At 41.0% G+C, this 14,155-nt stretch overlaps 1 protein-coding gene across 1 annotated transcript; it reads right to left on the reverse strand.

The window, feature by feature from the left end:
- Positions 1-424: 424 nt before the first annotated feature.
- Positions 425-1,042, reverse strand: LOC114276888 (uncharacterized). The gene has a single exon (XM_028218724.2). It carries the CDS (start codon positions 1,040-1,042, stop codon positions 425-427), a length of 618 nt encoding a protein of 205 aa, XP_028074525.2.
- Positions 1,043-14,155: the final 13,113 nt, after the last annotated feature.

Below are 14,155 nucleotides of genomic sequence, written 5' to 3' on the forward strand. Positions count from 1 at the left end.
CGTCAAACCATTTCCCAATTCCCACAGTTATAATAAGTGCATCAGTATGTGGGTGTTGTATGCCTTCTAAATCATTTCTAGTAAACGAAACAATGCACAAAGGGGATTTGTGTACCGTGCGTACCTTTTTTGATGTGGGCTCCACTGACATGACCTGCTAAATTTGTACAGCCTTAGCAATCTCTTCTTTTAGTGCCTCTTCATGTTATTGGGTTGCTGTTCCATGGATCACATTCATTATCAACCGAGGTGGGTGCTCAATGTTCGGTTCTGGTGGTGGGTTCCCCGGCTCGGTCACTGCTTTATTCTGATTAATGTAATCCCAGAAGTGTCCAGCTGCTACTAGGTCTTCCAAGTGTTGCTTCAGTGCTCTACAATTCTAAGTCACATACCCCCTGTCTTGGTGATAGGTGCATCTGAGCTTCTAATTACGCCGAGCCGAATCTTCTAACATCTTCAGCGGCCAAACAAAGAAGGGTTCTCTCTTAATCTTTTCCAAGATACGATAGATTGGTTCTTTGAATACCGTCATGACTGCTTCGTGAGATTTAGACTTATCCACTTCATTCACCGTGAGCCCCCGGTGTTCCCCTTGGTCCGTTCTCTTCTTGTGCCGAGTTATTTGTTCTGCTGATGCTACCTCGATAGGGATCTGGTCATCTTCGAGGCGAGCGTACTGCTTAATCCTGGCACGCAAATCTTTCAGCGCTATGGCCGGACACTTGGTAAGTGACTGTCTCAACTTACTTTCTGGGAGCATATCATGTTTGAAAGACATGACAGTCATCTGCTCACTGCAAACGTTTTCCTCCAGGTCATTGTACTCTTCCCAACACCTCTTTGCATAACTGTGCAGCGTTTCTTCCTGCTCCTTTCGGAGGCTGAACAGTGTATCAAGCTCTTTCAGGATCTTAGTGTTGGAGACAAACCTAGTTAAGAACGCTTCGGAGAGCTGCTTCCAGTCAAAAATTGATCCAGTGTGGAGTCGATCAAACCATCGAAGTCCGGATTCTCCCAAGCTGGACGGGAAGACTTTGTACATCAGTGCTTTATCTCGGCTTTATAGGGACATTATCTGTCTATAATGGCTGATATGCGGCAATGGATCTGACTTCCCATCGTACGACGTGAACTTTAGCGGGGTGAATTTCTTGGGAGGTTTCATGGCCACAATTTCCAGGCAGAATGGGGAGGAAACAAGCCTATCCAGCGCTCGGTGCTCTCTCTGGTGGATGGTACGGTCTAGATGATCCCGACGTTGCTCATTCTACTTGTTGCCAATTAGCCAAGTACGAAGGTCTTAAGGAGGGTATTCAATCTGTTGGCTGACCGTCTTCTGCCTCTTAGCCCTTCTCCGGCGTGACCCACGGGTGTGGCTACTCGCCGCCTCACTTTGTACTGGGATTGGTTGGCTTTGCTGCCAAGACTGATTTCTGGAGAGCTTTTTCACTGGTGGTTCTTTGGATGAGCTTCTCTGTCGTAGGCGAGAGGGCTCTGCTTTAGTCTTCTTTTCCGTCGGGTCATCTAGTACCCTTTTGAGTTGCGCTTTCAGTTCCTGTATCTCTATCCCCATGGAGTCTATGATTCGATCTCTGTAATCCCTTTCTAGAAGAAAGTGATGAGAAGAACCTCCAGCGAAGGGCAATCGATGCTCAACGGATTCGGGGGTCTGATTATTGTTTCCAGTTTGTTCTTCTAAGATTGTTGGGAGTGCCAAACCTTTGTCCTTTGTCTTCTTCGTCTGTGGAGTATGTGTCAAAGATGGGATGTCCTCAATCCCCATCGCCGGAACTGAGTGTAGAGTTCAGAGACAAAGTGTCCACGCTCACCGCACCAATTGTGCGTACCGGATACCGCACTAGATCAAAGTGGATCGGAGCTTCGCACTCCGTTGGACTATCCAAGGAATGAGGTCCTTGCAGCAAGAAGAACCGTAAGAGCTGCCCGGCTGGGGTTGGCCGGATAACCCCTCCGATGTAGGAATCAGTAATCGTAGAAGAAGTGCAGTACCCTCTAAGTGTAGAGAGTTCAGTTTTTAATAAGTGGGGTTCAGCTTAGATCAGTTAGCTTCAATGTGAAGTTAGTGTAATTTATATAGAACTCTTTGCTTGCTTCCCAAGATGGTTTTATGGAGCTCTGGTGCTGCCAAGTTTCCTTTTAGCATTGCCCATGGTGGGGAACCATTTGGTAGTTGCCAAGGGTTGCATATACTCATTGTAGTCATGCTGATAACAAACCACGTTCCTCTGGTTCAACTGTTTCCGTGATTCTAGGTGTAGGGGACCAGTTGAGGTGGCAACTTGCATATGCATATACTCATAGCTTCCACGTTTCTTTGAGAGGTTCCCTCAGCTCGACACTGTTGTGTCTCGGCTCAGCCCTTTGCGAGGCTACTGTTGGGATGGGCTGGCCCATTCAAATATTTGTGTATGGACTCAGCCCACTTTGGTTCTGATGATGGGTTCTTCTATTAGCTCGGCCCATATAATGAGTCCTGCAGGTCGGCCCTAGCCCAGTATTACAGCTGGACTAGCCTTTCTACTGCGAGTTGGGCTCAAGTGCTTGAGGACTTGGGTGGACTGTTAGTAATGAAGTTGGGCTTAGTTGGGCTGCCCACATGCTTATCTGACCCATTTGGATTTGGGCTTAGGGAATTGGACCGGCCCAAGGCTTAGGTCTGACCCATTTCTTATTTAGCCCCTTCAACTTTACAAAAATCGAACACACAAAAATAGAAATGTAAAACATTATCCTTTCAGCTATTACATACAAATGAGTAAAAAAGAATCTACCAAAATCATAGTAAGGGTAAATGTGTACACTCCGCCCATGCCAAATCAAAGAAAAATAGTATTCATTACTAATTAAATAGGACCAAATGTTTCATAAGAAAAAACACAGGACTAAATAGATCATCATTTCATAATTTGGGATTTACCGGTAATTTCTCCTATATACAAAGGCCCTATTGGCAACCAATTTTTTGGCTAAAATAGATTTAAAAAAAAAAAAAAATAGGCCTTATTTGTCATAACCTAAAAAAGTTAAAAAGTCAAAAAGTTATTAACCTATTTAAGTCATATCATCTTATTTAAGTCACATAACATCTCTATCATATCACTTCAAACCAAACCCATAGCTAACCCATATTTCATAAAAAGTCAAAAAGTACATTTATTTAGATCATCCCAAACAACTCCTTAAAAAGTCAAAATATTACATCATATACATCAATGAATTTTTTTCATCCCATAAAAAAGTTAAAAAGTTAAAAAAATTACTAAAATAGTTAAGTTGTCAAGACGGTACGAAGTCAATATTTGAGTTGGTGTAAATTGAAGCCAGATTACATTGGATAGGGGTGTTCACGGGTTAGATTTGATCAAGTCTACCGTTAAACCACCACTGAACCAAATGTATCAGTTTGAGAAAATGGAAAACTGTTGCCAGCCCAAATGCTATATGAAATCGACTTAAATAAATCACTTGGCTTCACGGTCGGTTCAGTAGGTACCATATACACAATTCAATGTACTAACAACTATCCATATTCTTGTGTTCAAACGTGTATCAATGGAGTGGAAGAGACATAGGAGATTTGAACAAATAGGTTGAAACAAGCATACTGATTTGTAGAAACAAAGAGTGAAAGATGAAGAGATACCATCTTTTAATGCCACTACCACCGATTCCATTTACGTTCCGTTGATTAGAGCCAGTGTTGCCACCTTTGTTAAGGTGAGAAGGGTTTCTCTTTTAGGCTGTAATATTTAAGGAGATCGGGTTTTCTTTGGAGGAGAGATATAGAGTAGAGAGAGAAAAAAAAAATTAGAGGGAAATATGGTAGGTGGAGAGCGATTTCTTGGGGAGGGAGATCGACAGGTCTACTGGAGGGTTTCTTGGGAAGAGAAAGAGACAAAGGAGAGAGAGATTTCACAAAAGGGGGAGTGTCCACTTCATGTAATTAGAAAGAGTAAAAATTGGTGATCTGATTCCCAAAATACAAAGCCACGTGTAAGTTGTAAGGTATTTTATTGTGATACAGTGATGAGAGAAGTTAGTGCAATCTGAAGCGATAACTAAAGGAAACCATGTTTTAGTTCTATTTAACATTGTCTATCGATCAGGTTGGTTTGATCGGCTTCGTCTATCATGCATCCATCACCAAGCGCATGAAAAAAATTTTAAAAAAAAAAATGCATTTTAAGATCCATTGACGTCTGAGTTGAAGACGACTGTTGTAGTCGGTTTGGTTCGGGTTGATCGATTTGATCGGATTGAATGATTTGATGAACATTCCTAGAAATTGTTTGGAGTAGTTACCAAATGTTCAGAATTACTTGAAACAGTTACCAACGCTATACCACTGTTTTAATAGATAACTGTCCGCTATAATTAATTCACAGACGTAGAGTGTGTGTGGGCTTTTTAGTTATTATTTAAAGTAAGTTGTATAAGGTTAAAATTTAAAAATTGATTGAAGATGATGTTGATTATTGGTCAGTGATCGATTTTGTGAATTCATTTTCGTCAAATTAGAAAATAACACTAAAAATGAAAATTTCAAAGCTTCTTGATTTGCAATACATATATATATATATATATATATTGTAAGAGGGGTTCGAGGTTAGAGAGGTGATTAGAGAGGCAAAACTATACTAATGATCCACAGATGGAGGAAGTGGCTTGAGAATGAACAGCAATAATTATTTGGGAGTTGAAGAGTGTGTAGTTGGGTGAGGGTGAAGCAAGTGGCTTAAGAAGAAGTATATGACAGTACCAAATTGGGTAGCATCTCCTCCAAATGCCCAAAATTCCTCTTGTTGAACCTTGGGAAATGAGTCCTATTTATAGGCTTTTCCTTGGTACCAAGAGGACACCAAGTGGCCAAATGGAGAGAAGACATGTGTCCCAGAGGATTACATAAAATATTTTGCCTTGATCCACCAGGTTGAAGGTGCCACGTGTCCCTCTGCATGTACTGTATACTATTTGTTTGCCTCCTCACCTAACTTTTTGAACCTCAGCAAGTGTAGTTGCGTCGGGAGTGCTTGGCGCGACAACTCCTTTTTTGGGCCTCAACAAGTGCAATTGCAGCGGGAGTGTTTGCCTCTGTACTTGCCTTCTCAGCTTGAACCTCAGCAAGTGCACTTACAACGGTGAACCTCGCAGCTGCACTTGCTTTCTCAGTTCTATTTGGCCAATACATGCATTCTCAGGACTCCATTAGTCTGCTATCGACTATGTTTGTGCTCACCTCAGCAAAGCCTCCACCCTTAGCCACCTAACCACAAGCTCTCCAGTTTCCCAGGGCGAAGGCCACAGCCAGGGCTGCTATTAGCCATGATGTGCCTTAGCACCAAGCCCAAGGCGGCTTCCTTAGTCCTGCCTGTGCGACCAAGGCAGGTCCATGACCTGGGTAATGGAAAGGAGGTCCCTTATACTCGGGCTACCCTGCTCCCATCTTCGCGGGGTTGCCGCGGTAAACTAGTATTTCTAGGCCTGCTATCAGCTCCAACCAGTAAGTCATGGGGCCTGCTATCAGCACCAAATTAAAGGCCTGCTATCAGCCCTAGGCCAGTAATGTTTTGGGGCCTGCTGTCAATGCTAGGCATTAGCCTCTACTTGCAAAGCAAAGCCTCTCTTAAAGGCTGCTATCACCTTGGCAGGATATTCCCTCGGCAACTTAGTTGTTGCGATAGTAGTTGCTGCGGTAGTCATTCCCCGCGGCAAGTTCAGACGGCATGACTGAAGATATTAAAGATGGCAACGCCGACATAATGCCTTCGCAACTTGGGCATTGCAAGTGTTGCCTTAGCAACTTAGCTGCTTCGGTCTTCTCCTTCCCTTGGTAACTCCAGATGGTCGCGACACCAACATTACTTGGGATGGCGGCGGCACGGAAGATACTTGGAATGGCGGCGTTGAGAGAAAGTGCTTCAGCAACTCTGCCGCTGCACATGTTCCCTCCGCAACTTCGCCGCTGCAAGTGTTGCCTCCGCAACTTGACTTGGGCATTTCTTCTCGCTGAGTCCATCTAGAGCCCTGGTGGGTCGGACCTACCTCGACCCACTTGTTGGCTCACTTCCCTTGGGCTTTGGCCCATGCTTCTGTTTCGTTCCTGATCGCCTCATTGGGGCGACCTCAGCACTTAGGCCCATTATTATCTAAGGCGAGTTGTTCAGACCATGTGCCCCCTACTTCATCCATCATTTTACTCAGTATTTGGATGAGGGTTTTGTTGGTCGCCTCAGCTTGTCCGTTCCCTTGGGGGTAGTATGGACTACACTTGTGATGCTTGATCCGGTAGGCATCCAGCAGCTTTCCAATATGGCGGTTTACAAAAGAAGTTCCGTTATCAAACAATATCACTTTGGGTATGCCAAATCTGCAGATTATGTTCTCTCTGATGAAGTTGGCCACTCCTGCCCCATCTGCCTTCCTTATTGGTATAGCCTCTACCCATTTGGTGCTAACTTCGGTTGCTGCAAGTATCCATCTGTAGCCTTTGGACTGCTGCACTATAGGACCTATCAAGTCGAATGCCCACGTATGGAACAGATAAGGGGTCTTGATGTTGTGTAGTTCAACTGCTGGTGCATGTATCCAATTCCAAAACTTTTGACAGAATTGGCATCTCCTTACAAAGTTTTTAGCATCTTCTTTCATTGTTGGCCAGTAGCAGCCGAGGTGAATAAGATGTCTATTTAGTCGCTGCCCTCCTTGATGCTCTGTGGGCTTCCCTCAGCACCTCATTTGCCTCATCTTTTGATAAGCACGCTAAAGGTACCCCTTCGAAGCTTCTTTGGTACAGCTTGCCTTGGTCAAGGAAGAAGCGGAGGGCTCGCCTCTTAACTCTGATCGCATCGACTTTGTTCTCGGACAGTGTGCCATTTCAGAGATAGTCGATATATGGCTGCCTCCATTCTTTATTGCTTAGGAAATGGGCTTCCTCTTCCTTAGGAAGAGATTGACACTTTGTACATTGCCTCTGCAACTCAGTACTTTCCTTCTCCATCTCTGGCCAATAATACCCTTACCTCTGTATTCGTCGGTATAGACTAATATCTCCATCTTCACAGGATTTAGCATAGATCTACTTAAGTCTGTAAGCTGCTTCTTGTCTACCAACGCAACTTGCCAGCAAATTGTTGGGACTGCAAAAGTACAACTCTCCTCTAAGGAGGATAAATGGTGCAAGTTCTGCTGGTCTAATTATTCCCTGGCTTGTTTTCAACTGCTGGATTATATCTTCTTTCTACCCCTCAACATCTTACTCTACATGTTCTTCAGTTAGCTCTGCGGGTGTTGTTCTTTTCTCGATGACGATGGCTATACTATCATCTGGTATCTTCACCTTTGCCCCCAGTGTAGCCAAGGCATCGAGGAAACAGTTATGTGCATGAGGGGTATACTGGATTTGGACATCATCAAACTGAGCAAGCAACCTTTGGACTACTGTGCGATATGGGGCCAACAGAGGCTCCTTCAAGGTGAAATCACCCATTGTTTGCTTGACAACTAACTTGGAGTCACCCTAGATTCTCAACTTGCAGAGGCCTTTCTTTTGGGCAACTATCAGGCCCAGTATCAATGCTTCATATTCGGCCTCGTTGTTTAAACACTCAAAGTCAAGCTTATATGATAGATGGAACTTCTCTCCTTCTTGACTGGTTAGTGTGACACCAGCTTCACCTTTTCTAGCTCCGGAAGCTCCATCAAACTTTAAGTCCCAATAGGTCTCAATCGCAGCTGCTGAGACATGGAACTCACCCGGTAGAGGTACCTCTGCAGGTTCATGTTCACCAAATGGGAACTGGGCCAGTAGGTCCGCAAGTACTTGGCTCTTAATAGCCTTAGGAGCGACACAAGCAATATCATATTCCACTAGAGCCAAGAGCCATCTTGCCATTCTCCCGGTTAGAGCGGGCTTGCTTAGCAAGTAACGTACTGGATCACTCTGGGTCACAACCTGGATTGGGTGTGCCAAAAAATAGTGGCCAAACTTCTACGCTTTGAAGATCAAGGCTAAGCAATGCCTCTCAATTGGGGTATATCGCGACTCGGCACCATTGACTTTGTGACTGATGTAATAGACTGGCTTCTCAATGCCATCTATGTCTTGGACAAGTAGGGCTCCAATAGACCACAGGGTAAAGGTCAGGTACAACAGCAAATGCTTTTCAGGCTGTGGAGCAATAATTGTAAGTGGGGAGGTAAGCGCTTTCTTCACCATATCAAATGCCCATTTGTGTTCTTGCAGCCATTCAAACTTGTGATTCCCTTTCAACAGTGTCCCAAAGGAGAAGGTTATCTCAGCAAGGGCTGGAATAAACCTCCTAACGTATGACACCTTGCCTAGGAATTTCTTCAAAGCTTTTTGAGGGTGTGGCGGTGGCATCTCCATGATTGACTTGACCTTATCCCCATCTACTTTGATCCCCTACTGGTGTACAAGGAAGCCAAGGAACTTGCCAGTGGTACTCCAAAGGCACACTTGAGAGGGTTCATCTTGAGGCAAAATTTGCGGCAACGCTGAAAAACTTTTCCAAGTCGCAGAGGTGGTGGTTTACCTTAGTAGACTTGATCACCAAATCATCCACAAATACTTCCACTTCGTGGTGCAACATGTCACGAAACACTGCAGTCATAGCCCGTTGGTAAGTTGCCCCCGCGTTTTTCAAATCGAAGGGTATCACTGTATAGAAAAAATTTCCAAAGGGCGTTCTGAAAGCTGTCTTTTCTGCATCTTCTGGCGCTATTTTGATCTGGTTATAACCATTGAACCCATCCCTGAAAGAGAACATCTGATGGCCCGCAGTTGAAACGACAAGTGTATCGACATGGGGTAATGGAAACTCATCTTTCGGGCAAGCCTTATTTAGGTCACGAAAGTCTACGCAGACCCTGATCTGACCATTCTTCTTCTGCACAGGAATGATATTTGCTAGCCAAGTTGGATATTATATAGGATCAATGAATTTGGCCCTCTGCCACTTCTCTACCTCTGCTTTAATCTTTGCTTCAAGATTAGGGTGATACTTTCAAGCATGCTGCTTGATCGGTTTAGAGTTGGGAAAAGTGCCCAGATGATGAGTGACGAGGGATAGGTCAAGACCAGACATATCATCATATGTCCAAACAAAGACATCACTATATTGCTTTAGTAGTGTTATCAATTATGCCTTAGCTGCTAGAGCCATTATATCACTGACAAACACCGGCATGCTCTGCCCAAGTAAGTCACTGAGGTTAACCTCAGCAAGTACCTCCTGCTGGGGTATGGGCCTATCTTGCATGCATTCAGGGGCAGGCTCAGGCGTCTCCACCAACCCTTCTTGTAATGACCCCAAAATCCGTATTAGAGATTACCTTTATGGCCTTATGGGTTAATGCATTTTAATTTAATGATATGTGTTCAAATTGAGGAATTAACTGTTGAGCCACGGGTTTAAAATTGAAATTACTGACCTTTACGGGTTCAGAAATCACAATTGAGGACTTGGATGTGTTAATGGAAATTTTTAGAACTACTTGGGAAACATAATTGGAAATCTAATTTGTCTGATTCGTTAATGTACGTTTGGGTGGCTAACTTGGTACTGCAAATTGAAGGACTTAAAGGCTTTAGAAAGCAGAACAGGGGTTATATTTATGATCATCATAATTTTTAGAGTCATCTGAAAAGTTTAATTGAAATTTAATTTTGTGCGATTTGTAAGGGCGTGTTTGGCCCTCATTTGTGATAAAGCTTATAAAATTAAATATATAGGTGTATATGAGTTATATGAGTAGGACTCATCTTTTGGAGCTAAAAAATATCTAAGAAGAGAGGAAGACCCGTGAGAAAGAGAGGCCAAGAGAGAGTGAGAGAGAGAGTTCACCATTGTTGGGAGCTTGAAGATGACTTGAAGAAATTGAAGAGAGAAGAAGGAGATCAACCATGGAAGCTTGGAAAAATTAAAGAGAACTATGAGAAAGTCAAAGAGTGAACTACGGTAAGATAAATTATCTTGAATCCTTATGTTTGAGGCATCAATTTCATGAAATCATGATAATAAGGGAAGCTTTGAACCCATTTGAGTTAGGGTTCTATGTGTATATTTGATTGAACCTTGATTTTCTAAGAATTTCTTGATTGAAGAATTAAAGTCATTATATTTGTTTATTTTGAGGTTATGATGTTTGATGGAGATTAATAATGTGAAATTGGTCATGTATTAAAGGGTTTTCGGCTTTCATTTACATGTAATTAAAGTTTGATTTTGAAAATGAGAAGTCCCAAATTTTCAGCCATTTTCGGACTGTAAACTGTCCAGGGCCGCATGTGCGGCACTGTTTCCCCGCACGTGCGGAGACAGCTCTATCCAGCCAACTTTGAACAAGTATATCTTTTGCATTTGGACTCCGTTTTGAGTGATTCTTGAGCCTAAAATCAAGCCCCGGAAGTCTAGTTTCCAATGGTGGTGGTCTCTCTCCCAAATTTTAAATACAGATATAGTTATTCCCAAAATAGTGACGACTGTTCACTTTATGTCAACCAGTTTTGTACCATTTCTTCACCTAAACTATTTCCCATCGATTTCTCCTGTTTTCTGAGACATGGATTATAACTTATTAAAGAATAATGAGCTTGGTACCACCATGGCTAATTGATTGAACGATCAAAGAGAATAAGTAAAGGATCGAGTATAATCTTATATTATGTGTTGTGCACTGTACTTGTAGGTCGAGACGAGGACATCGTCCCATTACTACCGGGAGCTGATCACTGTGAGTAATAGTAGTGTAACGTTACGTTTCACTTACTTCTATGATTATGATTTATGTATTGTTGTTTGTGAATGGCCTATTCTATCGATATTGTGCTTTGATTAAATTAATAGATATGTTTGAATAATGGCATTGATATGGACCAAAGGTCATTCTGTCCCTATTAATAGAAGTGAGCCCAAGGCCATTATGATGTGAATGGTTCTGTCTCTATCAATAGTACTGTCGTGATACATGTGCCTTCTGGTAATAGTTATTATTAATGTTCTGTTATTTGCAAGACAACTATGTCTGTAATAAACCACGGGGAAATGTATGTGCACTATTGTGTAATGGTATTATGATGAATATGGATTTATTATGTTCTGCTTATTCGTTCCATTTATGCTATGACATGATATGAATTGTTCGGTCTTTAAGACCTAATGATTTATGGTATGGAACAAAGTGTTGTACGGAACTAAGTGCTGCAGTGCGAGTCACCTCTAGAATCCGTGCAAGACACCTCTTGAGTCCATACATATGTGAACTGGGCCTATGGCCGTTCTGTATCGGTTAGGCTAGAGGTCGTTCTGTATTATCTGTGGGCCAGAGGCCGTTCTGTAAGATCTGTGGGCTTAAAGCCGTTCTGTATCACATCTGGGCTTAAAGCCGATTTATATCATATCTGTGTGCTTAAAGCCGATCTGTATCATATCTATGGGCTTAAAGCCGTTCTGTATTATATATGGGCCCGAGGCCGTTTTGTATTATATATGGGCCCGAGGCCGTTCTGTATTATATGTGAACCTGAGACCGTGTTGAAATATAGTTATGGATAAGACCTGTATATGGTTGGTATCTGTCTATTTATTTTATCCAAGATTTTGCTTATTCAATTAACCTTCTTAAGTTGCTATTATTCACTGAGCCTTGCTCATTCTGTTTTTTGTATATTTCTGTAGGTGAGCCATCGGGGATTGACACTAGAGTTGTACTGAGGTTCGCTTGTCTGCCAAGTCACCTGGGGTATGTCTCTATGTGGAGGCCTTAATTTATTGTTGGGAGTTTTATAAATTATTAAGTCTTATGTAAGAGTGTGTGAGATCTATATAAAATCTGTGATTATATAGGTATATTTGGAATGTATTTAAATGCTTAAATCCAATTAAACCATCTGGTATGCACAAGCTCAATGGATGTTGTCTTTTATTGATATTGCTTCCGCCTAAGGCCCCATATATGGTCAAATATTATTTTAAAATTCTGTTTTGAGGCCTATGTACAGGCCAGTCATGGACCAAACTTTTAGGGGCGGGTTTGGGTCGTGACAGGTGGTATCAGAGCACGAGTTAAGAACTCACACACATGTCCTTTGAGCATTAGAGTGTCTAGAATGCATTTAAGTTGCATGTTTCTAGTAACGAAAGGATATGATGTGCATTTTAAAAGATGTATATAAGCTCGTACAATATGTTGAGTATTGAGATTAAGAATGAGAATTCTCATAGACCTTGGGGTAATAAAAGAAGATTCATATGTTTTGTTTCATAGACTGAGTTTTGTGTTTAAGGAGAATTGGGTAATTGTTATGAAATGAGAATGGGTTACATAAGGCTAAATTTTGAAAGGTGTGGAATATCGGTGCTCTTCGGCTATTCAAATTGATAAGTACAAGCATGTTCGTGGAAACGTAATATGAAAAGAGATTAAACTTAGTTTCTATCTATGTTATATGTGAAATTAGACCATGCGGAATTTTGGGGAAACTGAGGATGTTGTAAATCATTAAAGTGTATGGCAATTGAGAGATACAATGATTAAAAAACGAGTATGGGATTGAAGAATGATTTGATATAAGAAGTAGAGATAAAGGGATTACCCCACTCATGTCCTTGTATACTCATGTGTGTTATGACTAGGTATGTGAAACTATGTGTTATGGAATAATTAATGAATGATATGCGATATGTTAACAGTCTGCATCTTATGACTCTAGGAGTGGGGATGAAATGAAATGTTAATAAATACAAGTATTATGATCTGTGATCACGTAGTATTCGGTGGAATTTTATGGAATTGAAATTTTGACTAGAATGTTGGTGACGTTGAGTATGTTAATTTGTAGAGATAGAGTGTATGTCGAGGAAATTGAGATATGTCTGCTGGCGAATGAGAATATTATCTGAAATATTGAACCATGGAGTTAAATGACTTGGTATGATCTTGTGTATTAAGCTAATTTGTATGTAGTGGCTTGAGGAAAAGGTAGTAAGAATGAGGTGATACTTATGTTGTCTTACCACGTGTAAGAATACGAATGGGCATTGTTAAGGTAGTGAGATGATATGTTTGTTAATCAAATTATTTGGGTTATTGAAGTGGATCATTGGTGAAAAGAAGGTCATGTTGTGAATCTTTCTATGGGATGATAAGTGAAGTTTTGTTCTTCTTTTCAGTATGAACATATATTCTTATGAATGAATGTAAATAAAAGGAAAATTGTGTTTCTTTTGTGGACTGCCATTTGTCTGAAAGATATAATTTTGTTCTAATGTGTTTTTGTTCTGAACCTAACATATTGTTATCATAAACTCACCATTATTGACTGAGGACGAAATATTTGTATGAGAATTAATTCAAGGTTTATTCCCTTATTGTGATCTGAAAATGAGTGATCATTGGAATGAAACTTATGTGATCCGTGTTATTTAGAGATATCATACCACCAATTACGTTCGGTACTTCTGACATAGATGAATAATATGTGATCCTATGTGAGTTGACTATAGACCTAAGTAAGTAATGTCTTAGTACAAATACTTTCGTATAAATGATTTTGAAAATGGCTATGCTATACGATGTTTAATGAAATCTATATTTTGGTTATGAACTGTTCTATATGATAAGTATTTTCTGAAATGATAAAATATGTTATGAACCTCTGACATGTTTAGAATATGATTAGTTTTCCTAGTAATTTCCCCAAACTGACGAGATATGCTATGAAACTCCGATTGTTCAGGATATGATAAGTTTTCTGGAAAAAAAAATATATATATTTTGCTATGCATGAATGAGTTTCCCCTTTGATGATAATTTATTGTGGCATGCTTGATGAATGCTCTATGATGAACTTGAAGTCATTCTGTCTTATCTGTTATCAGTTGGCCCAGAGGTTGTTCTGTCAAAATTCAAATATGTTTAATGCTATTGGGAATTATCCCACCATTTGATAATCTTTGAAAGATCTGATAAGTTTCTGAATAATGTCTCTGAACAACGTATTGTGTGTAATTATGAAAGGTTTGATGAACTTTATGAATTACATATTTTGGAAAATGTTTTTGTCCATGATAGGAACGTCTTACTAAATATGGAACAAGAATATAATAACTTTATG

This window comes from Camellia sinensis, chromosome 5 (assembly GCF_055761805.1).
Source record: "Camellia sinensis isolate YWXY chromosome 5, ASM5576180v1, whole genome shotgun sequence".
NCBI lineage: Eukaryota > Viridiplantae > Streptophyta > Magnoliopsida > Ericales > Theaceae > Camellia > Camellia sinensis.

Bases quoted from the DNA above. Each gene is read 5' to 3' on its own strand.
- LOC114276888 (XM_028218724.2), bottom strand. From the start codon at position 1,042: ATGTACAAAGTCTTCCCGTCCAGCTTGGGAGAATCCGGACTTCGATGG.